Source organism: Sparus aurata, chromosome 20, assembly GCF_900880675.1.
Source record: "Sparus aurata chromosome 20, fSpaAur1.1, whole genome shotgun sequence".
In the NCBI taxonomy this organism is placed as follows: Eukaryota; Metazoa; Chordata; class Actinopteri; order Spariformes; family Sparidae; genus Sparus; species Sparus aurata.
This window is the reverse complement of record NC_044206.1, coordinates 13,928,157-13,953,139: the sequence shown is the minus strand read 5'-3', so window position 1 is coordinate 13,953,139 and position 24,983 is coordinate 13,928,157. Positions and strand designations below refer to the sequence as shown.

The following is a 24,983-nucleotide window of genomic DNA, read 5'->3' as shown; positions in this document are numbered from 1 at the left end:
TTGCTATGACACATACTGTACACACACATACTTGTACCTTTATACTTGCGAGGACCCTCATCAACATAATGCATCCACTGGCCCCTTCACTAACCTTAACTATCACAACCAAATTCCAACCTCTACCCTCGAACAGCCCTTTCAATTTGTGAAGACCGGCCAAAAATGTCCCAACTTTCTAAAACTGTCCGCACTTCGGGGCTAAAAACCTCCAGTCCTCATTATGTTGCAAGTATAAGAGCACACACACACACACACACACACACACACTCACTTTTGCTACTGGGAAAGGTGAGGATAAATAATTCATCATTAATTTCACTCTTATTTTGAAGGTGACAAACATACAGAGGTTAATGGCAAACCAGTCACTGTTGTCAGATTGCATTCATTATTGGATTACGCTCGAAAACGTCTGAGCCAAAGTAGTTTGATGAAAACCTTGTTTTACGCAACAAAGCCATCACACATTAAGTGGAAAGCAACAGCCAACAATTAACCTTTTATACCTGGAATATCACAGGTGTAAAAAAATAAAACGAAGGATGGCTGAATTTTACCCCTGCCTCAGATTCCGGGCCCGGTGTTGTTCATGCTGACTCACTGTCACGACTCACTGGCACATTTGAAAAGCAAGGAGCCTTGCGTTATCAGAAACACTGGTGCTTTTCCTGCTCTACCGTGTCGAAATGTCTGTTTGTGTAACAGCAGACACTTTACCCCAATTCATATGTGAAAAGCACAGATGTGACAAATGATTTTAATTATGGCTCCATTCCATTTTGGTCTATTAGTACGCCCTGACACCGAGCCAGCGATCAAAACACAATCCTGAAACTGGAGCAGCTGAACAGACAACAGTCTTAATTAAAGTTATCAGTTGCGCGGGTGCTTTATCCTGCTACAACACACTGAAATATAAGCTGTGAACATTGGTAATAGTTTTGACAGTTTTTTGATAACAAATGTGTATCCGGTAAAAAAACAGTGACTGAAAACATTTGAAAATTCACTTCACAAGTCCCTCTGACCGTCGAGTGATAACTGTGTTTACCAGACTGCTGGATCCTTCTCAAAGCGAGCCTTTAATTCAGACTTGTTTTTGAAGTTTAATTGTGTCATATTAAAAGTGATGTTTGAGTTTCAATAACAAGTGATTCCTCTTTCCAAACTGAAGATCCACAACAATCCATTCGAACATTAATTCACACTGATAATGATTTTCTATCAGCCCCGGTTCTCTTTCCAAATCAAGCAGGCACTAATAGAGCAGCATCGCCACAGGTCAGTGTATCTCATTACGCTGTTAGTTGCCACGCGGACTGACAGGATGATCATGATGCATCTGAACGTTGCCAAGTTGACTCACAGCCTCAGTGTTTATGTGACCCAGCTGGATAATCCCTGACCCACTTACGGCATCTGGATCTGACCCTGTCTGATGTGCTGATCCTCGCCGGAGTTGTACTCTCCTGTAAACCTACTGTTAAATTAGCTGAGTACAGGGAAAGATACCTTTTGCTGTCAGAAATGTTAACATTGGCGAGTGAGAATCTGCTGTTGTCGGATGTTGAATTTCTGCTACTGAAGTTGATTTTTTCCGCTGTGAGCTCTGGAAGGTCCCCTTTAAAGAACTTCTGCTGTCATAAAAGTGTGTTTATTTCACAGTCTATTAGATTTTATGTTCACTATAACAACAGAGCACTCACTTTATGGGAGCAGTGCATTTCTTTATCAAGCCTGTGATGTTACTGTTATTATCATTTCCATGCAACAGCAGCTCATGATCATTATTCTCATAAGTCATTACTGATGAATCGGCTTGTTTTCTCCATTTCCTGATTAATAATTGGGTTTATTAGGAGTTTTTCCATCCTGGTCCTGGTGGCCAGTACCCTGCTCATCATCAAAACCATCTGATAATGACCCATTCATTTGAATCCGGTGTGTCGGAGCAGGGAAACATCTACAACATGCTGAGCCAGTATTGAAAAAGTCAGATCTATAAAACAAGAGAGTAACACTGAATAATAACCATCATTTATAAATTGTAAAATTATGGCTAATTAAAGCTCATGTTTGTAAGATGGTAAAACTTACGCTTTGGGTTTCCCAACTTGTCAGATACTGACGCTTTAGGATTGTAGGGCGGGTCAGCCACCATCTGAAAGCGTCATTATCTGACGAGTTGGGAAACCCAAAGTGTCAGTTTTACCATCTTACAAACAGGAGCTTTAACATTAATGAAATGCTTTTTTTAACCATTTATTAGGCCTAAGCATTTTGGATCATTAAGTTGCGTTGATGTTTATAATACTTTATAGTTTATCAACAAAAAATCTAAATCTGAATGGTCATTAAGAGTTGCAATGGATGTTTATGTATATAAATTGTTTATTTGTTATTTAACAGTGAAATCTAACTAAAGTTTAATTGACCATATATCTACTTATTTTTATGATAGTTCTTATGAAGAGTTACCAACATCACAATACAGGAAAAAGTGGCCATCACAAGGTGATATCTCCAAATACCCTATTTTATCCGACCAACAGTCTAGAAACCCAAAGAATAGCTCATTTAAGAAGTCTGAACCAATGCTCGCATTGTTTTAGCCATGCTAGTAAAATTAAGTTGTGAAAAAATACTTTGATTTATTTCAAATGAATGTCATTCCTATCAGCCCCAGCTGTTCTTTGTGTTTAGTGCTAAGTAGCAAATGTTAACTTGCTTACACACTAAACTAACATGGTAAAAATGATACCTACATAACCTTAGCAACATTGTGAGCATGTTAGAATGCTGATGTTAGCATGTAGCTCCAAGCACTGACTTGTCTAAATACAGCCATTAAACCATGAGGATGAATGTGGACCTGGTCCCTAAAAAATGACTCGACATTAATCATCTATTATCCTGTCAACGACTCACTGCAACACTAGTTTAAATAAATGTGACATTGTTAATGTATCAGTTGGCCACAGCAAGTAAAACTCACTGAGTGAGTCAAAAGGTAATGCTAGCTAGGCAGTGGTTGAATGCTGACGTTAGCTAAGGGGCTTATTGAATATCGATTCCCAGTCTTCACCAATCAACTAATTGTTTTGATGTTAGTAGAGATAAATGGTTGGAAAATGTTAATGTATCATTTGATCACTGCAGTGCAAAGCAGCCTTTTAATGTTGATCCCTGTTTGTAAAAATATGTTTCTTTTTCCCTCTAAAAACTGCTCTAGTAATCAAATGATGAAATAGGACAGTCTGAGCAGTGAGCAGCCAATAGTAATAGCTTCTTTGATGATTTGGAAAACCTCAGAGAAAATAATGAGGGATATTTTGCTTTGATTTTGTCGAAGCCATCTGAGGCTTTAGCTCTCATTACAGAGCGTTTCCATGGCTTGGGGCCTTTTCCCTTCAGCACTTTGCTCTTCCTGCTGTCTTCTCTGCTCCACTGCTTTACAACAGCATGCACTTTCAATCCCTGCAGTTTACACACTGTTATCACAGCACAGACAACATTTATTCTTCTTCTGATTTTTTTTCAGTAGCTAAGCTCTCTGGATATCTCTCACTTTTGAAACTCGTTCTCTCCGACAAAACCGAAATCTCTTTAATCTCCACTGCTGCTCTTTATCCCTTGGAAACAACAACAAGAACATGTTGCATGCATTGTGTCTTTATTATGAATGTGCTGCAGAAGTCATAATATTCCAAGTGCCAGCTTTTCTTTGTAATTGTCAACTTCTATCATCATACAATAATAATAAAAAAAAAAAAATGCACAACATGCCAATAACCACAGAGATTATAGAAGCCAGGTGGCAACACAACGCCTGCCAGGAGGCTAGCCGACAGTTTCTGTGCCTACTTCAGATCATAACTACTTAAATGCTAACTCATATCAACTAGAGAATTATCACAATATTGAGGTTTATATCTGCAGAACACATCGACTGTTGATTACAATTAAATGTACATATTAAGTTCTAACAGAGGGGGGAGAAAAGCCATATTAATCAATACAGAAAATAGTCTGCAGGTGTGAACTCATGAGAAATTGTGGCGTTTCTGTACATGATTCAAAAACCACAATATAATAATAATAAATGAGGAGAGTTTGATCCATTCTCCATGAATCCTAGTTGTTTCAGATCACAGTGAGAAGCACAGGTAGATAAAGAGGTTAGTTAAGGATACACAGGAGATTAATAATAATAATAATAATAATAATAATAATAATAAATCAGGTTTTAAAATGAGATCTAATCATATTTCAAACCCATAAAACCATGGTCCCTTTAACCAGTTTTAGAAATTAACCATCACAAGACAGCGCTCTACTGTGTGTGACAACGTAATGGGCAGATATTCAGTTGTTGATCTCGGTTTTCAAGGGTTGAAAGTGCCACAATCTGTCTGCTTTGAAAGTACAGGCTCCCTGTGGATGCAGCAACAAGCTCTTATCATTTGTTAACCAAATAGTGAAGCCCATTAGCACACAATACTACCGCCATCTGTCAACTGCGGCACAGCAACTCCAGAGCATCCCATTATGAAACTGTTTTTACAAACATTATCAAAAGGATATAGGTTATAGATGACGTAGCATGGCTTGGCTTAGCTTCACTGTATCTTGCTACATACATTATTTATTTTTATTTTTTATGTGAACATGTACCCTCCAGCTCACAGTGGTCAGTGGTGTCGAGCGGATACACAGTAAAGAGGTGCGGCAGAGTAAAAACACTCAGATGTTCCTTTTCTACAACAGCGACTCTGTGATCAGGGTTTGGGTCTCCGAAAAAGCAAGACAACTTTCCCCTCTAAATTCTTTTTTTGGCACATATTTTTCCTCGCAGTGATGCCTCTGCCTTCTTGTGTGAGACTTTCCATAATCCCCTTCCGTTTTAGCACCCACAGTCAGTCCTTGGTAAGCCTCTTTTTCATCCTCTTTTGCTACCCGTACAGTCAAAGACAAGATGTATGGCAGGAAGTCATGATGGGCACACAGAGGAGAGAGTCTGAAACGTAGAGGACGTACAGTGATTCGAAAGTGTTTCATCTCTGTGAAGGGAAGTGGGTGAATTTCTCTGTGAGTCCAACGCAACGCAAATCCCAGAGCCCCCTCCACGTGTCCAAGGGGATTTAACGGCAAGCTGGAAATCTGATGCGGTCCTGTCGTCGGTGCAGTGGAGGATGGACTTGGCGGACATTTTGTTTGGGACTCTCTATGAGGCAATGCTACCCATCACCACCTCCATGGGGGGGCCCCCATATTTTCCAGTCCACCTCGTCTGAGTCAGTCCTGCGGGCGATGATGGCCAAGAGTTCTTGAGGATCATTCTGAACGTGTCGACCAGAATACGAAGGGACTGATTAGACTGTCTTCTCCCTTCTCCATCCTACATCAGACGGACAAATCCCCCCCACCCCCAAACCCTCCCCTCCCCTTGACTCAGAGCAGCAGCATTTGCATATTTTATTTTTCATCCATTAGCAAAAGGGATTTATATAGATTTACAGAAATATAAGTAAGCACTGTATAATATCGGGTGCATATTTGTCACACATCCAGGTAATGACTAGGCGGTAAAGACGGTGGTGCAGGTGCGGGCCAGACGGTCAGTAGCCTTATCCGGTTTCATCCCGGGATGAAACTCAGGTTTTCACATTTACTAAAAAAAGAAGAGGAAGCGTATTAGTTGGAGAGCTATGTATCACTGCAACTCAATATGGATGTATACACTTTCACAGACCACAGAGGACGGTTATATAATGAGAAAAACAAGGATTGTTCAGTCCCAGAACCCCTTAAACTTAACTTGTATGTACAAATGCTCTGCCAGTCGTTAAGTTAATGAGGACAACTCTTGGCTTAATGAGACCCAACAGGCTGTGTGCATTCAATAGAAGATCTTCCTCAAGTGAAGTGAAAAGCTCAAAGAAGCATTTAACTGACTGACCCTTCAAGCTTACGTGAAACATACAGCACAAAAAGACAAATACTAGTCCCTTTCTTTACAAGTCACTACATTTATTTGTCTTGTGAGCATGTCAACAACTGACACACATTGAGTATACATGTGGTACAGGGACAACAAGACATCACATTTTGTACAAGCAAACAGGGCAAGGCGTACAACAGACAGCAGACTATACCCATCACTCTACAGATACACACACGCAGCAGTCCGAGGCATGCAGTCGGTTACAGCTGGAGGCTGGAGGCCACCCGTGCAAATGGGAAAAATAACATGTCATAAAATGTAGATTTGACTGATGCAAATGTGATTAATATGTTCTGATCTTTGTGTCGCGTTGACGCAGTCCCTGAAGGCTAAAGTGCTGCAGTGTAGAAAGACGTGTGCAGGCATCGTAACTAGTGTAATGTTACGCAAACACGGGTGGAAAGAATCTCAGAGATTACGAAGGGAAATGCTGTACTATGATGGGAGGAACAGTGACAGTGGTAGGTTTTTGGTCCAGGACGATCAGGATTCAAGAGAAACAAAAATGTTCAGGGGGGACGAATCAGCTGTTCACAACTACACAGAGGGTATAAAGGAAGGGAGGGGAAGGTTTAAAGGTCAGATTTGGGACACTCACTGGCCAGGTTGACAATGCAGGCGATGATAATGACCGTCCCTCCTACTAGTGACACCACGGAGAGCATCTTGGCCACACGTCCCAGACGAACGGCGCCATCCAGGTTTCCCTGCTCGAGACTGTTCTTGGACTGAGGGAGAAGATTAAACCATCTGTTAGCTTGGGTCACATGGACAATTAGAAAACAAACACTGAAATTCAGCAAAGTCTAGAACGTGAAATCTACTGTTATGGACTACATTCACATGGTGGCCATTTTCCGTCAATGCTCGGTTAGTGTGAAGAATCTGACAAATTATGATCATTTTACCACTTCCCGATTGATCAGCAGGTGAATAGACAATGGACAGTGACAATCTAGAGGGAAATTAAAACCACACATTTGATGTCCCATTAGCTAACATTGGCATTCAACCAATTCCTAGTAAACGCTATCATTTGATTTCACTTCCACGTTCCAGATGTGTGTTGATATTTAAGAATATGTTTACATTTTGTAACACCACTAGGACAGTGTTAGAATGCTAATGTTAGCTAAAAGGTTATCACATTTTCAAAACTGTTTTATTTTGAAATACGTCCCAAAGTCCCTCTGGAGTTTTCACTACCCGTTGTCTTTTTTACTTGCTGATCAACCAGGAAGCAGTGAAATGTTCACAGTTGGTCAGAATCCCTCTCTTTGTAGGACTTGCACCCTGAATCCCAGCAGAGCAATATTTGAACTTCCCCCCCTGGGTGCCATGTCGGAGGAAAATGGCCACCATGTGGATATGGTTTATTGAAAATCTTCAGAAAAAGCCAAAACACCCAGTTCGTACCATGATGGAGTAGACAAATCCCACAATGTTTATGGGCCAGACGGGGCAGAAGCAGGCAAGCACGGACAGCAGGAGGTAGTCTTTAACTTTGGTCCGGTCCAAGGGCGGGTTGGTGGCGATGCTTGAGTGGCGGGAAAGCGACGGCCTGGGCGAAAAGGCGGTGTAGCCGATGGAGCTCGCCCTGCTCCCCTTCCTGGTCTTGCCGTGATGATGGGGGTAAGAGATGGAGTGCTGTCTTCTGGGGGGAGAGGAGATCACCGGCGAGGTGCTCTCCGCAGGCGCCGAGTGGATCCCGTTACCTACACATGAGGGGATGAAAAGGACGGGGCGAATGTTTAAAACACTGCAGGAGCTAAATGTGTGTGCGCGCTCCCATGAGCTTTTCATGGACTGGAATCCGACTTGCCCGGGGCAAGCTGACTCAGCAGCTGTTTTTCCCCCCACCTCCACCCACCCTGCTGCCTTGAATATGAGGTCAAACACAGTCACTTACTGTTCTTCAGCTTCTCGTTGATGACTATGACTAGTTCTCCTTTGGATTTGCTGCGGGGAGGCCTTGTGCCGGCCGGGCTGCTGCTGCTGCTTTGGGTGATTTGTTCGGCTCTGACTGGAAGGCATGGCTCAGAGATGGGGGCTTGGCTCGCTAGAGAGCCCTCCTCGTCCAACAGCGATGGTTGTTCTTCCCCTGGCCAAATGGCGGGACATGGCATCATGTTCACAGCCATGCTGACAGCAAGATGAAGCCTCTGTTTGTGGTCCGGTCTCGTGTGGGCTTCCTGTAGTTACACCTGGGGGCCAGAAAATGTCTTTTACCATCTTGGTAAACAAAAGTTTCTCCCTGAAATCAGTTAAGGGACTGTACAAACATTTTTCACTTGGCACTCTTGGCCCAGAACATTTTTATGAAATGGGAAATTTTGGTTACATTGAAGGGGAATTCTGGGAGATAACCGATAAAACCTACACAAGTTGCTTTTATCATAACACACCATAGTCTCCAACTAAATTAAATTACAGGGGGGAGTCGGGGTGTGTGACTCCCCTAATTTGGTCCTTGATCATCCTAAAAAAGCACAAACACATTTTTTATATTCATGTGTGCAGAATCTTGTAATACATTTTCAGTCACTGCTTCCATGGACCAGACCATTTCTTAACCTTGGCGGTGGTTGAATGTCTCAGCTGCCTGCCTCCTGTCGCTCCCATCTGGATCTCAGTTACTGTGACACATCCTCACGCCCACTCTCATGTGCGATGCTGTAGGTTAATGTATGCAGCTAGCTTAATGCATTTTAACCTTCACAATTAAAGGTGCAATATGTAAGAAGTGGCAACCTTTTAAATTCATACTCCCAAAAGACAAACAGGTGCAGCATATCACCATAATAACTGGTTACTGCTGCTAACTGTATTCTGTGTACATACATCCATGACTGTAGCTACTGTTAGCTTGTTAGCCATGCAGCTAGCCAGACTACTGGTGAAATTGTGTTTACATAACTTCAAAAGATAATCTTTGTTAATTTTTGTACTGCTTTAAAATAAAATTCATACATATTGCCCTTTTAATCTTACAACACATTCTTTTATTTAAATGTTTGGCTACATAGCTAGCTAGCTGTGCATTGTGGGTAATGGAGGTGCGAGGTTTTGACCATGAAGAAATGTGTGTAAAAATATCATCTCTGGTTCTGACCAGCTCAGTTTTAAATACTTCACATGAAAGTCTTGTTCTATAGCCTGATGTTACATAATTAAAAGTTAGAGATATTGGGGGAGGTTGTCCAAAGTTCAGCCTCTGCTTATCAGTCTAATAACTTTCCCACAGTCCCTGAATACATCCTGCTTCAGCCGATTTAAGAGTATGAATCCAGACTCAATATCAGGATGAGCTTTTTTTTGTTTTTTTTTTTAATAATCCACTCTGCCTTCAGGTAATATTTATGCTCTTTTCAAAATTGAAATAATCTCTTTATATGCCATGATGCATTGTAAATACATAGGCTGGAGGTAAACATGAAAACACAAAGCACGTCCCGCCGCACATGAGGCCTCAAAGGTCTTATTAAAATAGCAGATCGTCTATATCAGGTAACAGAGGAAAAGCAGGTCACAATGACACGAGGAGCACAAAGGCATGGCAGACGGGAGGCTCCCTTTGAAAACGATAGTAGTGGCCATCGTCTCCGTGCAGGTGTGTACATACCATTATTTCTGCATGTGTACACAAGCGCTAAATGACATATGGTGGCCACGAAACAAAAGGTAGAAAGGGAGAGGGCAGAGAAAGGACGAGGACAAAGGGAAAAAAAAACTCGGATGGAAGAGTGAAGGAGGAAGGAGAGGAGGAGGAGGGTGCTTATTAATTAGCCTGCTGCTGCTGGTGGTGGTGATTTGTATTCAGTGGATGGGGAGATGCTACATTGCAATGATGAGCACACAAAAAATTGCATTGGATCATTTATAGGAGACTAAAGGCCCAATAACATTAATTAATGATTAACTTAAGGTGGCAATGAAGGCAAATCAGACTGACCTTTATTTATTTGTTATTCCAGCGCCTGTCTCAACACAGCCGGATCGTCCCTGGCTTTGACATCGTGGAAACGTTTTTTTTTTCTTCCTCAGGTGCAAAAACAAATGAGCATCACACGACAGCGAGCATCTCCTCCAACGCCACGACGTGTCTGCAGACGAGCGCTGAATAAAATCGCGTCTGACACAAAAAGAAATTCGGGAAATATCCTGAAGAGACGAGCGGGTTGTTGTTGTTGTTCCAGCGGAGTGTGCAGGGATAGATGGATGGATGGATGGGTGGAGAGGGAGTCTCCAGGATGGCAGGGTGGATCAGAGAAGGAGGGGTGTGTGTGAAATGAAAAGTGAAATCAGCCAGACTACGTGATGTGGGAGGAGGGAGGGGGACGCTGGATTATAGCATCCTCCTCTCCTCACCCCTCCAAAAATACCAGCTTCTGTCACTGAATATTTGTCCGCTCAGTGATGCTGCACCACAGAGGTTTTTTTTTTCCAAGGATGAAGGACAAGAGTTCACAAATAAGCCCCGGTTAGGCGATCCATACTTCCCGAAAAGGTGGTGACTGACCCGAGAGAGGAGTCAAGGTTGAGGGATGTTCAAGACATCAAGACATGTGTGAAAAGTGTGCCACGTTTATTTACAATCATGAAATAAACACTCCGACGTTCAATGACATGTGAAAGGTTTATTAAAAAGCAGTAGTGCGCCACCAGCGGGAACACAGTGGTAACTACAAAAATATAAAACCAAGCATAGCATTAAAGACAAATAAAAAGCTTCTGAGATAGAAATTATATACATTAGAGAAGGCAATGATAAAAAAAAAAAAAAAATTAAAAATACAATAAAAGAATCATTTTCCCATGGCACTCAGGATGTTCGCCTGAAAAAGTGAAAAAAAGAAAATAAGAAAAGACTTTATTGATCACAACAAGGGGAAGTGAGTACAGATAGATAAATAGGTAAAGTAAATCAAGATAAATAGTTGGAGGTATGTTGAACTAAAATAATATAAGAAGTAAACATCAAAACTATACAAGGGTGATTAAAGACAGAATGACAGGACAAAGTGACAGTAGTAGTCAGAGTGTGTAGTTTATGTTGACAGCAAACACCACGCCAATATAAAACCTGACAACTTGTTTATCGTTATTTAAAATTACAATATAGTAAATAATGTAATACGTCAGGTGTACAAATTGATAAATGTAGTACAGCGTTATATATTGTGCCGTCAAAGGTGAAATGAAGTTACAGTGATGTAGTAGGGTATAGAAGTCCAGATGTAATATGGTATATTATATGATAATTGTGGCAAAATGCGTCAAGTGAATTAATTACGTACCATTAATGACCATTAGCTCCATTGTATTAATATCAACTACAGCCAGGTTAAGACCTTTATGAGGTGGCACTGAGGCTCAATGGAGTTTTACGCTCAATGCTAAAATGCTAATGTAAAGCAGCTGTTATGTTTAGTGATGCATGAACTGTACCGAATATCAACCATTAAAGAATTTCTGAGAAACTTCACTTAGAGACATGTTTGTCAACCTCATCAAGTCACTAGTGGAAGAAGTCCATGGCTAACCGATATTTCATATTAATCCATTTAATATTTGAGATATTTTAGTTTGGACTCTAAACAAAATCTGAACAGAAATACTGTTAGCATTGCCATCATTTTCTTTTATTCTTTTCACTGAAGACTAATCTTACCTTCATGAAGGTGGAAAATCTCTTTTCTGTCATGCCCTCAACTTTTCCCAGATCCTCCAACTGCAAAACAATAAATCATTGTAGAGATGTATAGACAAAAACACTGAGGACAAGGTTTTGTTGTGGGGTGAGTAACATAATCTGAGTTGGACAGTCTCTACACCAACCTTTGTGAAGTGACCGTGGATCTCCCTCCAGCCCAGGATGAGCTTCGCCTTCTTGTCGCCGATCTGCTGCAGACCCTTCAGCTCTTTTAGGGAGCCTGTGTTCAGAACCTGCAAGATTTTCTGTCTGGACTGCTCTAGCATCGAGTTGTCTAGTTGGGACTCCCAGCCACTCTCCATGATATTCTCTTTACCATCTGGAGGCTAGAGTGAAAAAGATAAATAGTGTAAAACCTGGAGTTAAAACTAGCATTTTACACAATTATAGAAAACTTACAGTAGATACAAGTCTATTTTTCTCTGTGAATGTTTATTTGTCCATAGTGGTCTGGAAAGCAGGCTAATTTGACCTAATAAATTGGAGATGTTGCAGTTTGTCGAGTCAAAAACAAATTGGAGCTAATGCACCACGTCAGCTTGTTTCTGATGCTTGCAATTCTGCAGATGTGTCAAGCTAAGCGCAGCACAGTCGAGGCTCGGATGCTGACCTCAACCTGGTCTGAAAGCTTCCTCTCCTTCCTCTTGACGCAGACGGACTGTTTCTTGACCACTGCAAGCTGCTGAAGAGGCTGGAGCTGCGACACTGTGTGGGAGGAAACCACAGAGAATTAATGTTAAGCCCATTTAATGCAACATATTAGAACACAATCCGCAAAAAAAACACTAGATTTCAAACAAAATGCTGTATTGAAACAGATCCAAAAGTCTCATTTCCGGGTGGTTTAATGATGTTTCAAAGGCAAATGCCAACGTAAGTTATCTGGCTCATTCTCCAAGCTGCTGAGAGGTGTAAAAATAATTCCTCCTCATCGTCATTTGATACATTCTCTGGCTCCTATACTGTAGACTGAGGTCTTGGATCACATTGCAGCTCGTCAATAGCTCCAGTGATACAACATAACAGAATTAGTGGGTGACATGAACAACAGAGTTCTACACAATGCTGAATCAGACTTGTCCAAGGTCATTTTTTTAATTAAATATAGGACTTTAACATTAAAGAGCGGTGCAAAAAATAAGAACTTTTGTTAAAAACATTCAAATGTAACAAATTAAATACAGAATGTAAAGAAATAGCAGTTCTGACATCATGTGTCTATATTTTGTATTACAGAGATATATAACAGAATAGGCATGCTAGCCCAGCCCAAAGCTCCTTTGTCTGTAGCTCTAGCTGCATGGCTAATAGAGCTAATGGAAGCTACATTGCACAGAAGATAGTTATTCTAGGGATATGCTGTCCCCCATTTATTTTAAGCACCTATAAAGATGGGGAGCACTTCATATGTCTATAGACTTAATATGGTGGTTCTATGCATTAAAAAACTGGCCAACTAGTTTGATAATCAATTCATTGCTTTGACTGAATTGATTTCTTTGTCAAAATTGCTTGTTAATAATGATTGTCGCTGGGAGACGAGAACCAATTTTAAAGACGCAATTTTTCTTTAATTTTTTTTTAAATATATTTTACGGACTGACTAATTGATTAGTCATGAAAATAAGCAGCAGATTTAGAGATAATGATTTTTAGTTTCAGTCCTAGTTTATTCCCCCAATTTGAATATAAAATATAAATAGATGAGAAGCATCCGTGTAAATTCATTCAGTAGCAGTCACATACTGACCTTGGAGGGGTTGGACCACAGCCTGCTGCTTATTGGGTTTTGATGCGGTTAACTGTTTTCTTTGTAGAGGAGCTATGTTGTTCTTAAAGGCAGGCTCTTGTTTGGCACTGGCCTTTTCTCCACCTAAGCGACTAAACAGCATGGCCTTGCTCTCAAACTCCTTCTGCTTTTCTTTGAGCTCCTGCAGAAAATCAAAAAACAAAAACATTGATCAAATATCCACTATGAAGAGCAGATTGATTAAGTTTGATAAAAATTGATGGCATCAGCATCTGGTAAAATCACATACAGACAGAAAAGACAAGATTGGAGCAGCTGTAGATACAAAATGATCAATGCCCATATAAGATGCTGTTTATATGCACCCACATGAATACACTCAAGCCTTGACGTAGGTGTGCATTATCACCTGGATCTCCTTGCGAGACTGGGCCACATCTTTCAGCATGCCGAGTCTATCTTTCTCCTGGCAGCTCATCATCAGCTTCTCCAGAGCTATTAGTCTGTCCATAACCGATGGTTCTGATGGGCTGAAAGAGACCAATGCATCAAGACAGAGAAAAGAGGCAGGAGGTAGAGGGGGTGACAGTGTGGTCAGCAGCTTAGAAGTCAGCAGACACCAGTTTGTTTCTCTCCCAGTTACGTCCCAGAAAGCCCAGAAGTTGCTAGTGGGAGTGTTGCAGGAGAGAAATGATGTCAGCACCAGCTACCAAATTCTGGCCTACTGCTCAGAGGCCACAACCTGTTTAAGATGCTGTTTGACAGTCCACTTCACACCGATGACCAGACCAATGAAAAAAAGATGAGAAACCCAGTGAACAAATGATGGCTCCGACAGGCTTAGAGAGACCAACAATTTGAGACAGAAAACTGAAGTAGATGAGATGGCAGAGTGGTCAGTAGCTCATAAGTAAAAAGGTTGTCACAAGTTGTCAAGATTCACAGCCTGGACAGAATTATACAACTCATAACAGATGGCAAGAAACCAGGGCTTGCATCTCTCCCAGCGATCCCAGTGGGCACAGCAGCTGTAGCCAATGGGAGTGCTGCAGAGAGAATTGCTTTCAGCACAAGCTATAAAATCCTGGCCCACACAGCTTTGAGGCTTCGGTTGAGGTTGCTGTTGTGTAGATTAAAATTGATGGGCTGGTCTTATTAGCTAGATAAATATTAAGAATGTGGGTGTGTGTGGTCTTCAACCTGTGAATATGCGTGGAGGGTGAGGAGCTGTCTTGTTCAGTTTTCCTCTCCTCTTTCTGCCTCTTCTTCTGTGGCTGAGTGCCAGAACCCTGCGCGTCGTGGTCGTCTCTGCCCCGCTTCACTGAAGACGAAGGCAGAAGGGAAATTAACAACTTAGTATTCCTCACACTCGAAGAAACAGTGTTTGGGGGGGGGGGTTCTCTAGAGTGTAAAGCAACTCAGACAAAAATGGCACACCATCAGTCAAACCTGCATTGCGGAGCCTGAATTTAAGCCAGGGGAGGAACAGCGTCAGGAATGTATTTAAGACAAGAAAGAAAATGCATCAAAACAGCACAGCTTTACATTTTAAAGAGGATGTCAATCATGCTCAGAGACAGCTGGCTGATTTTCTTCTTCTGGGATGTGAAATTGGTGCCATCTATTGGCCTCAGATCAAACTGTCAGCTCACTCTTCTAAAAACAGCGCATTTCTCACTCACCTGGTAGTGTAGGCACAGCCATAGTTTCTCGCGTGAAGGGCTTGTTCACAATGAGCTTGGATTTGGCGGCAAAGTTGAGTGCGCTAAAGGTATCAAAATAGTATTTGTACTCGGGCGCAATATTGGTGATCATGACGGAGTGTGCTGATCCGCCCAGAGAGTCCTGCAGCAGTCGCGTTAGTTTACTGTCTCTGTACGGCACGCGGACAGCAGTGCCAGAGTTCAGAGAGTCCACGACTTTGCTGAGTGTGAAGAGAGACAGGTTGATGGCACCGCTCTCCTTCAGACGGATGCCCTGGTTGCCAGTGCGCCGGTTGTCCTCAGACCCGGCCAGGTCTACCAAGTAAAGCTTGCCTGTCTGCTGTCTGTGGGGCAGGATGCGCTGAGTCCGAACAACCTAGATCATTCGAGACAGAGTCACACATTGTTTAGATGCGGCAGGAAAGATCTATGATAAATGTTGCACATTGTGTATTCAGCCATAAAACATAGGAAGTAAGAGTGTAGACAAAGACAAAGTCACACCAGTCTGTTCTCTCCTAGTAAAGTCCCAAAAAGCCCAGAAGTTGCTAGTGGGAGTGTTGCAGGAGAGAGTTGATATCAGCACCAGCTACCAAATTCTGGCCTACCACTCAGAGACCACAACCTGTTTAAGATGCTGTTGAACAGTCCATAACACAGCCAATACCCACGCAGACCAGTTCAATGAACATAACTAATCTACTCAGTCAACAAATTCTCGCTCACAAGGTGATGAGATTGCATGTCAAACCTTGATGAGGAGGACAGCGTGGCTGCGGCTGGAGCGCTGGTTTAGTTTGGTCGATGCTGTCGTACGATTGAGGCTGGCGGGGACAAAGTGTTTGTCAAACTCTGAGAAGGACGAGATGGTCATATGAGTGAGTCCAGGGATGAGGATGTTTCTGTCCCTGTCCTCTCTGATAGGCAAATCCTGGGAGTTTGGCGATAAAAGGTCAAGCACCTGAGAGAAGGAAAGAAGGAAGCAATTATTTATTGTGCGCCTTCAAATATATAAACCAAAGATGCTCAAAAACAGCACAGAATATTTCTATCAGGTCACTGGATGAGCAACAATTGAAGCAGCTCAGATGTGGATTGGAAAGGTATTTTAATGTATTGGTGGTTCATGCTGGACTATTTATTTCCACTTGAGACATAAAAACTTACTAACCCTAATGTCACAGGGTGTAAAGTGGGCTAGTGTTGCGTTTCACTACATTACACTATTTCACAACTGCCAGGTCACACTATACATGTCGTTACACATACCTTCTCATTGTAAATTTCCAAATAAGACATGCCAATGCTGTAGTCCCATCCTTCATCCTCAGTTTTGACCAGATTAAATACTTCTCGGACAGCTCTGGGGATCACACCTGGCTGCTCTGAACTACCCATCATGGTATGGGTTTTACCTATTAAAGAGAATGGAGTGAGTTAGAAGGAAAATACGTACAAAAAAAAAAATATGTACAAAAAAGTTGTGAACTTAGAGTGAGAGGCCACCAACAGTGTGTAACATATCAGCTTGATTTAAAATATTTTGACTGGTGAATTATTCAGATTATCAGAATGGTCAACACAACTTCAACCAATCTAACACTGGCTGTGCCTTGAAATTCTGATTTTAATATGCAACCAAGTAACCGAGGCACAAGTTAACAAATGCAATATGTAACATACCAGCTCCTGTTGGTCCATAGGCAAAGACACTGGCATTTTGTCCCTTCAGTATGTGTGGTAGTATAGGCTTCACTGATGAGAGGAAAACCTCTTGCTGGGTTGTTTGCTCACCGTGAAAAGCGTCAAAGCTGAAACATCACCATTAGAATTCATTAGTGGAAAATAATTAGAGAATCGAAGAGTGCAATCAGTCAAAATGATGTAAATGATGGTGAAGACACTGACTGGTATTTGACTATCATAAAAAGGACAGCAAACACCAGTTTGTTCTCTCCTAGTAAAGTCCCAGAAAGCCCAGAGGTTGCTAGTGGGAGTGTTGCAGGAGAGAGTTGATGTCAGCACCAGCTACCAAATTCTGGCCTACTGCTCAGAGACCACAACCTGTTTAAGATGCTGTTTAGCAGTCCACTTCACACCCATACCCACACAGACCAGTCCAATTAACAAAAGTGAGCAACTCGGTCAACAAACTGCTGTCAGCTGAAAAAATATCACAATTAGTGGACAACACTTAGAGATGCTAAGAGTTTAGTCAGTCATAAATTATATTGGTTAAATCGTGGTGAGGACACTGACTGGTATTTGACTGTTTCTGTGGCGTTTCTCCAGTTGACAATCTCCAGGTTCTGCGAGTCCAGGCCTCTCACACACGGTCCCTCGTCTTTCTCATCGGGTTTGCTCATGTAGGGTCGCAGACGAACCGCTACCCGAACCCTGGTCGCCTTCTTGTTTCCTCCATCTGATTGCGCCACACGCTGAGCCATCGTTGCGCTGTTAAAAAACAAAAGGCCTGGACAACAACACAGGCCAAGTTAGCCAAGCACAACTAACATAATGAATACATAAGAAGTATAAAGGGTATTTTAAATGTAACAGATAAACAAACTGGCTTTTATTATATTTCGATCAAACGTGTATTCTCGCCAACAAAGCACTGTCATATTATGCAATTTTTTACTTTGTTAGCCATGTCTTTAACCGTCTATTATCAAGCTAACAGGGCTAACACAGTTAACGTTAAGTTTACCCCTGCTTCACAAACGTGCCTGGCTTAAGTCATTTACTCCTTCACCGATAGAATAAGTAACATTTCGTCAGAGCTTACCGATATTATTTGCGCGTTCCTTGACCAAACCTTCGTTATTTTCCTAGTTGAACTTTTAGCAACATTGCAGGCACCGTCTTTTAACAATGGCGATCGAGCCTCCTGAGCAACTAACCGAAGTTTTCAAATGAGGAGCGCAGCAACCGGAAGCGGCTTTCAACCAATCAGAAACGCTGGCGCCTCTTTGACGTCTGGCGTCCTTATATAAAAGATTTACTCGTTAATTGAATATAGTAGAAAACGCTACGCTGTATAAACACACGCGTTCGCATTTTAAAACGATTATGGAGCGTTAAGAGTAAAGCAAAAAGTGTTTATTAAAATCTCGCCCGATTTTCATTCAGGCCGGTTCGCGATTGCGCACTGCACAGGATGTCGTGTCAGCAGTAGATCTCCACATCACACACCATGATGACTGCTGCGTCTCATTGTGCCGTCGGTGCTCCGTCCATGTGATGTTCGATCAGCGGGGGCGAGCGGGTCCAACAACCCCAAGCAGCTCGTCACGCAGTTGTTCTGGTCCAAAATGGCGCTATGTTTACGTCTCCGCATAATCGTTTATTATCCCTAGCATGTCTCATGGAGCGCTTTGGTGACTTTATTCACGACGTTTAGCTACAACACCAGAGACTGGCGATAAACCGTGCACACGGTGATGACTGTTTAAGGTATGTTATCTTTTTTGTATGTTTCTGTGCAGAACTGTCTCACCGCTGGGCCCGACGTTAGCTAGCTAACTTTGTGAAGTCAAATCAGGACACTTTTTAATTTGTTGCTTCGTTTATTGATTCTCATGCAGCAAAGTTAACAGCAACCTTCCGACTGAGCTTCCTGTTAAACGTTGAAGTCATGCTAGTATTCCCGCCTCGCCCTTTTCTCAGACCTCTTACCTCACATGCTGAGAGTTACTTCCACTCGTACTAAAACATGAATCTCGCCGTGATGCTTCTGTTTAGCAGATCTGTGGCTATAAAGTGAACCAGCAGCAGCAGGAAGGATGCAGGCTGAGGCCACAGACTCTTCGCTCAGAGAGGGCATAGAGGCTCTGGGTGTGAAGGACAGCGAGAGACCTGCAGCAGTCCCGGAGGAGGCGGGCGACACGGAGCAACAGGACACCGAGATGACTGCTGCCACGGAGGAGGAGGACACTGCGAGCAAGGACGAGAAGGGTAACTCCATTTAAACACGCATAGTTGGGATTAAGTTTCACTTTTAGGGAGAAAGTCTTGAAAGTCCCCAATACACATGTACTGTTTAAAGGTGTAATAAGTAAGTAGTGTAATAGGAAAACATGCGCAAACTTTAATAAAAAATCATCCACTGAATGTGAAGAAATAACAGTTTTGACATTATGAAGAAGTTAGCATGCTAACAAGCTAGCTCCGGTCCGTCCCGGTACAAACTTACCATCCTAGCAGTGTAAACACCAACCTTAAGTTCCCATACTCACACTACCATACTGTTTAGTCTGCCAGAAAAGATTTAAGGTGCGTTTCGAGTCACATTCTTTTTACTGTTAGTACTTTCGTAGTGCAGCTGCCCTTACAAAGTACACACTGCTGCTTGCAGTATGCAAACAATTGGGACATACCACCTTGTCATGACTATACCCCTTGAACTTTGCCCCTCTTGCCTCTATATCTGTCGCACAAAAGTTTCTGGTACGAATAACGTAGTACTTACAATTAAATGTGCTTTCACCTGTCATTGTGGTGTCTGCCATTCTGTCAGTAAGTTGTCGTATAGTTGTACTGTCACTGCCTATATGTGTTACACACTGACGTGTGTGACTTATCTCCCACGGCGCAGAGGATTGTGGGTCAGAATAGCCAAAAAGCATGCTGAGTTAGTATGATTTAATTTGTCCCAATACGAAAAATGTAAACTGCAGTATGCCAAAAATAACAGGATGTTATTTGTCAACTCACCGACGGATGAAAGCACATTTAAGTGTAAGTACTAAGTTATTTGTACTCTAAAATTGTGTGCAATAGTATGTACTTTGTAAGGTCAGCTGCAGTACATACTTGATTCGGAACACACCCAAACACTCCTCTGGTGCTTCAGGCTCCCAGTCTGGACCACTTGATGCATGGCTAACTAAGCTCTAGGGGTGGGAAAAATAATCGTTTCTTAGATTAATCGCGATTCAGACGTGGATGATTCTGAATCGATTCACAGATGTCAAAAATCGATTTTCTACATGTTAATTGAAAACGTAATGTTGACGGAACGCAAGAGGCGGAACTCAAAAGTGCGAAAGTGCAGCGCCCGGACAGTTGACGGCGTGCACACAACAAAAAACATGGGATGTGTCGTGACTGTCTGTACTCACAAACAACTCATGGGTGGAACGTCTGAGGCATTTGTTCACGCCGAGCGGCTCGAGAGCAGCGTGGAGACCGCTGTTGGCTGAAAGCTGTTAGCTGTGGCGTTGAGTGCGCAGCGTCCAGGTTAACCTGTAACTAACTATTGGGTATTTCTGTCATTCCGCCGTGCGTTCAAATGGTTACTTAAAGCCATCATTCCCAGCCGCATTCTCGCTATTAAGCTGAATCCAAGTCGATGTGAAACTGTACACTGTCATACAGCCCGCACAGTATGTTGAAATCCAGCCCGAACTCAGCGTGAGGTCAGTCAGCTGTGGCAAAGTGTGAGACGTCCAGATCAACCTGTGATACAAACACCTGTATCAACTGTCGACCAGCTGCAGCTGTATTAATGTACTACATGTATGCTGCTACAGGAACACTTTTCATTTCCTTTTGGTTCTTTGCAAAGCTGGATGTTGCTAGCAAATGTAACCTTCCAGTTGCCACATTTCTTTCATTTGTTTTATTAATTAAATATATTGGAAGTAAATTAAGTATGGGTCATTACAAATACTTTGCTTTGAAAGTACCAAGTAGTCACACAGTGAGAAAAAAGTAGGAAGTGATTAGCAAACTCAGATTTAATTTATTTTTTATTTTTAAATCGTGCATGGAAATGTACAGAAAAAAATTGATGCATCGAGATGCATCGAGAATCGATTTAGAATCGAATCGTTGAAATCGGAATCGAATCGAATCGTGAGGTGCCAAGAGATTCCCACCCCTACTAAGCTCACTAGCTAACTGCAGCTACAGTTAACAGCAGTTGGCTGTTATTCTGGTGATATGCTGACCCCATGTTTTTAGTATTATTTCAACAGCTTGTCAAATCTTACATATTGCACCTTTAATATTTAATGTGACCAAAAAATAACAGTATGAGTAATGTATGGAATAATACAAAAAGATTAAAAGTAGTGGTTGGTAGGTTAAAAGCAGCGATGCAGGTATTTATTGGGTCGATAAATTATCAGCAAGATATTAGGAATTATATATTATTGGCTAATTATCGTATCTGGGAAATAATAGCTAATAAATAGAACCAGTAATATGAAATAAAATTACTTTATTGACTTAATTGAAGAATCAGCAGATGGTGTTTGCACCTTTTTAAAGTTATTTATTAACCTGTGTTGACTTTTTAACCTTCACCAGTTGCTTTAAACCTTTTTCCCAATCTGTAAGTTTTACCCAACACATGCAAAACAGTAGTACTTAAGAGTTGTATAAATAGTCGCATTGTAATTTGTCTGCAGCACTACATACAGTTCATACATTATAATGTAATACAGAAGTGTTATAATTCTGCATGATGCATAATTAAACAGGTTGTACTAGGGCTGGGCGATATGGACTAATAGTCATATCCCGATATATTTAGGCTGAATATTGATATACGATATATATCCCGATATTTTTATGCAAAGTGAGAGCAAATGTTCAGTCAAAGTCAAAGCCAAATATGACATGTGGGTGGGAATTTCGTCATTTCAGGGCAAGGCCATTTGGCCTTCACTTTTTTTTTCAGGGGCACCAAGGCCACTGAGTAAAATTTGTTGATTTACCTTTCAGACTGATACCATAACATCCTAATTTATAATAAGAAATGGATAATGTATTAAAACATTATTTAAATACCAATATCAAGTTAATGTTACATTACAAAACAGTTTTTAAGTATGGTTAGGTGAGTTTTGTGACACTACACTGAATATTAGTGTTATTGAATATTTCTCCCAAATAGAAATTCCCCAAAATTATGGCAAAGCACATTTTTTCCAAACAAAAAAATGTAGAATAACCAGCAGGAGACCACTGATGTGTGGAGTTATTTTGGTGACACTACACTCTGAATAATAGTGAAGTTATTGAATATTTTTTGTAGTATCTCTTTTCGGTGTCGCACTTTGTAGACGGTCCCTGCGCCCTCGTCTCACAGACGGCTGATCATACAGACCAGAGTTAATGTCCAGACGCTCGTTTGGATGACGATACGGTTGTAGCTCGTTGTCCTCCTTACTACTGTAGGAAAGAGCCGTCAGTTGTGTTGTAACAAGGTTTCACTTATGAGTTACTGATTCGGGAAGTTCGAATCTGTGAATATATTTCCAACTTTACCGAACTGAATCCTACCACATAAGTCAGTTACGTATCATGTTAAAACTGGCTGAGCTCGCTCGCTGTGCTGTAAGTTTCGTTCTTCTGTTTTGAGACGCTGCTGCTGTTTGAGAGGCTTTCACGTCAGATCATCATGATGATGAGACTTCACCTGCGCGAACCGCGGACTCACTGAAGTTACTGTGAGTGACTACTGTGTACTCAGGTGGCTGTAATTAAAGGCAAGCTCGCTACGCTGACCGGTGGCCGTGCGATGATTTTTTTTCACGGGGCATCAAGGCCAAAGTGCGGGACAACGGCGGCCACCAAAGTGTTTGTTGAAGAGTGCCGGAGTGTCTGTTCCAGCCCCTCCTTCTCTGTGCATGAAGGAGGAGGGGCGGGGGGAGCAGTGCAGAGAGCTCCGGGTCAGCGGCTTGCCCGGAGCAAGGATCACAGTGCAAATTTGAACTATATCGATGTATGCGATATGGTCTAATTCGATATCACATTTAAAAAATATATCGATATAAGTTTTATATCGATATATCGCCCAGCCCTAGGTTGTACTGTTATTCCTACTGTTGATCGCTCAACTGCTTTTGCTAAACAGCCTTCATGCACTATTTTTGCTGCCATCTTAGATGGAGACACAGATGTAGCAGATGGAGAGGCGCAGAAGGACGAACCTCAGGGAGACACGGGCGTGGACGGAGAAGAGGGAAAGCAGGAAGCGGTGGAGGACGGCGAATGGGAGATCCCTTACAGCGACGAGGAAATGGAGGACCCCAAAAACTGGATGCCCCCTCCCGCTGAGATCAAAAGACTCTATGAGATCCTCGCGAAAGGCGAGATGCTGGAATTGGACTTTGTGCCCCTTCCTAGAAGGTCGCTTACGCCTGAACGTAAACCCTCACCTGAAAGAGACGACGAGGACGACGCAGCAAAGGAAAGGGAGAGGGAGGAGAGAGAGCGCAAGTCAGTATTGCTACTTTTCAACATTTCATCTCTTCAGGTTTTTGTAGGTATTGTGGATGACAAACCTCTTTACTTTTTTTCTCCAGGCCACCATCTCCAACTGAGTTTGACTTTGATGAAGAGCAAATGCAAGCCACTCCCAAAAGCTCCTTCATCGACAGACGCAGAACACCAGGTATGAAGGGAAATGAGAAGGATTTGCTCGGCTCTCCACTGTTTACTATCATTAAACTCTAAAAGCAAAGTAAAAGTGATCGTTTAGTGATTTTCTTTTTCTTCTTCCCCTTCCAGGATCTTCAGCTCGCGCTTCTGTGAAAAGGGAAGCTCGGCTAGACAAAGTACTGTCAGACATGAAGCGCCACCGCAAAATTGAGGAGCACATCATGCGCACGGGCCGAGATCTCTTCAAGACGGAGAAGAAGCTGGAGGAGGCGCTGTCTCCAAACAGCCAGAAGGAGCGGGAGAAAGAAAGGGAACGAGACAGCAACCCCAACACCATCTTCTCCCCGAGACAGAGGAGATACTAAAGTATTAAGAGACGAGGACTGGCCCAGAGGCAAATTAGGCCAAAATCTTTCAGAGGCTTTCTCAAAACTTGAATTTTTTTTAATGTAACAAGTTTTGTATGTTTTCTATGTGTGTTTTGTATATTGGCAATAAATATTTTAACCCTGGAGAATGTTAACTGTTCCGCAGTCAGTGTGCAGTAAGTGTGGGTGATAAAAATCCCCCATAATTGTATATGATCATCAGTGAAACTAAACTTTGTGGAGGACTGGGACATAATAATGAGATCGGAATGTATTTATGCTAATGCACTGAATCAAATACATAATGGTTTGTCATCGCATTAAGTAAAAATTGTATGGATTAATAAAACATATAAACAAAAATGTATAAATGTGTTAACAGGTCTTGGAGTACTACTGCATATGTGAAAGAAAGTGGTTTAAAGCCTTTTGAAGCTGCAGAGGAAGCTGCATGTAATCTGAAAGTGTCTTGTGCACTATTCTAATATTGCACTCTGTCAACACTTGGGACTCAAAGTTGATTTCTTTATTGCACGCAGTCTTCTTTGTTTTAAAAAACCATGCAGCTTACATTATCCACAATGCAACTTCAACACTGAGTGACATCACTGGAGGCAGGTCATCAGTTTCCTCTTGAGCTGTGAAAGGCATTTTTCTCACATATGCAGTAATACTTTCCCCAAATTCTGTAAACACACTTTAATGTCTCAAATTGGTGGTTACCCCTTTAATTTATACTGAACACTCTGGCCTACCACTCGTGGTGTACCAGCGGTAAAGTACACATTTCAATTTTATGCAACTTTATACTTCAGCTCCACTACATCTCAGACTATTCTTCTTACTCCACTACATGTCTTACAACTTTTTATACTTTCCAGAATTTTTGATACCCTTCCTGTCCAATGAGAACCATGTATCTCTGAATGTGATTAATATTTTTCGATAAACTGAAAGATTAAGTGTTTCTTTACGCAAAATAAAATATTTTAAACACCCTCTCGGTTTAGGTGGAAAATGCATCATCACAAAGCTGAAAATAAATTGA

General features: G+C 41.8%; 3 protein-coding genes across 5 annotated transcripts; 1 reads left to right on the top strand and 2 right to left on the bottom strand.

The window, feature by feature from the left end:
- Nucleotides 1–3,659: 3,659 nt before the first annotated feature.
- On the bottom strand, nt 3,660–10,490 carry prrt2 (proline-rich transmembrane protein 2). 2 transcript variants are annotated; one of them, XM_030401286.1, is made up of 5 exons: nt 9,960–10,490; nt 7,917–8,211; nt 7,424–7,728; nt 6,606–6,735; nt 3,660–5,674 (listed from the first exon to the last, which is right to left on the bottom strand). In XM_030401286.1, exons 2-5 carry the CDS (start codon nt 8,146–8,148, stop codon nt 5,658–5,660), a joined length of 684 nt encoding a protein of 227 aa, XP_030257146.1. In that variant the 5' UTR covers nt 8,149–8,211; nt 9,960–10,490; the 3' UTR covers nt 3,660–5,657. The 2 variants fall into 2 exon arrangements, with proteins under 2 accessions (XP_030257146.1, XP_030257147.1); XM_030401287.1 differs by having other exon boundaries at nt 7,424–7,722.
- Nucleotides 10,491–10,629: 139 nt separating this feature from the next.
- kif22 (kinesin family member 22) lies at nt 10,630–18,988 on the bottom strand. Of its 2 annotated transcripts, none has more exons than XM_030401281.1 (13): nt 18,852–18,988; nt 17,433–17,646; nt 16,857–16,984; nt 16,443–16,588; nt 15,925–16,134; nt 15,153–15,549; nt 14,671–14,791; nt 13,880–14,000; nt 13,471–13,651; nt 12,331–12,425; nt 11,846–12,046; nt 11,679–11,738; nt 10,630–10,842 (listed from the first exon to the last, which is right to left on the bottom strand). In XM_030401281.1, exons 2-13 carry the CDS (start codon nt 17,618–17,620, stop codon nt 10,813–10,815), a joined length of 1,878 nt encoding a protein of 625 aa, XP_030257141.1. In that variant the 5' UTR covers nt 17,621–17,646; nt 18,852–18,988; the 3' UTR covers nt 10,630–10,812. The 2 variants fall into 2 exon arrangements, with proteins under 2 accessions (XP_030257141.1, XP_030257140.1); XM_030401280.1 differs by lacking the exon at nt 18,852–18,988 and adding an exon at nt 17,962–18,118.
- On the top strand, nt 18,329–24,934 carry pagr1 (PAXIP1 associated glutamate-rich protein 1). The gene is made up of 5 exons (XM_030401284.1): nt 18,329–18,629; nt 18,921–19,130; nt 23,072–23,405; nt 23,492–23,580; nt 23,697–24,934. The coding sequence occupies exons 2-5, from the start codon at nt 18,959–18,961 to the stop codon at nt 23,930–23,932; spliced, it is 831 nt and encodes a 276-aa protein (XP_030257144.1). The 5' UTR covers nt 18,329–18,629; nt 18,921–18,958; the 3' UTR covers nt 23,933–24,934.
- Nucleotides 24,935–24,983: the final 49 nt, after the last annotated feature.

Bases quoted from the DNA above. Each gene is read 5' to 3' on its own strand.
- prrt2 (XM_030401286.1), bottom strand. From the start codon at position 8,148: ATGGCTGTGAACATGATGCCATGTCCCGCCATTTGGCCAGGGGAAGAA. The intron at 7,729-7,916 runs GTAAGTGACTGT...TCATCCCCTCAT, and splicing joins CAACGAGAAGCTGAAGAACA to GTGTAGGTAACGGGATCCAC. The intron at 6,736-7,423 runs GTACGAACTGGG...CTTCTCCCTCAG, and splicing joins GATTTGTCTACTCCATCATG to TCCAAGAACAGTCTCGAGCA.
- kif22 (XM_030401281.1), bottom strand. From the start codon at position 17,620: ATGGCTCAGCGTGTGGCGCAATCAGATGGAGGAAACAAGAAGGCGACC. The intron at 16,135-16,442 runs GTATGTGTAACG...TCCTTCTCTCAG, and splicing joins TGGAAATTTACAATGAGAAG to GTGCTTGACCTTTTATCGCC. The intron at 10,843-11,678 runs GTAAGATTAGTC...TCACTTTTTCAG, and splicing joins GATTTTCCACCTTCATGAAG to GCGAACATCCTGAGTGCCAT.
- pagr1 (XM_030401284.1), top strand. From the start codon at position 18,959: ATGCAGGCTGAGGCCACAGACTCTTCGCTCAGAGAGGGCATAGAGGCT. The intron at 23,406-23,491 runs GTCAGTATTGCT...TTTTTTCTCCAG, and splicing joins AGGGAGGAGAGAGAGCGCAA to GCCACCATCTCCAACTGAGT. The intron at 23,581-23,696 runs GTATGAAGGGAA...TTCCCCTTCCAG, and splicing joins CGACAGACGCAGAACACCAG to GATCTTCAGCTCGCGCTTCT.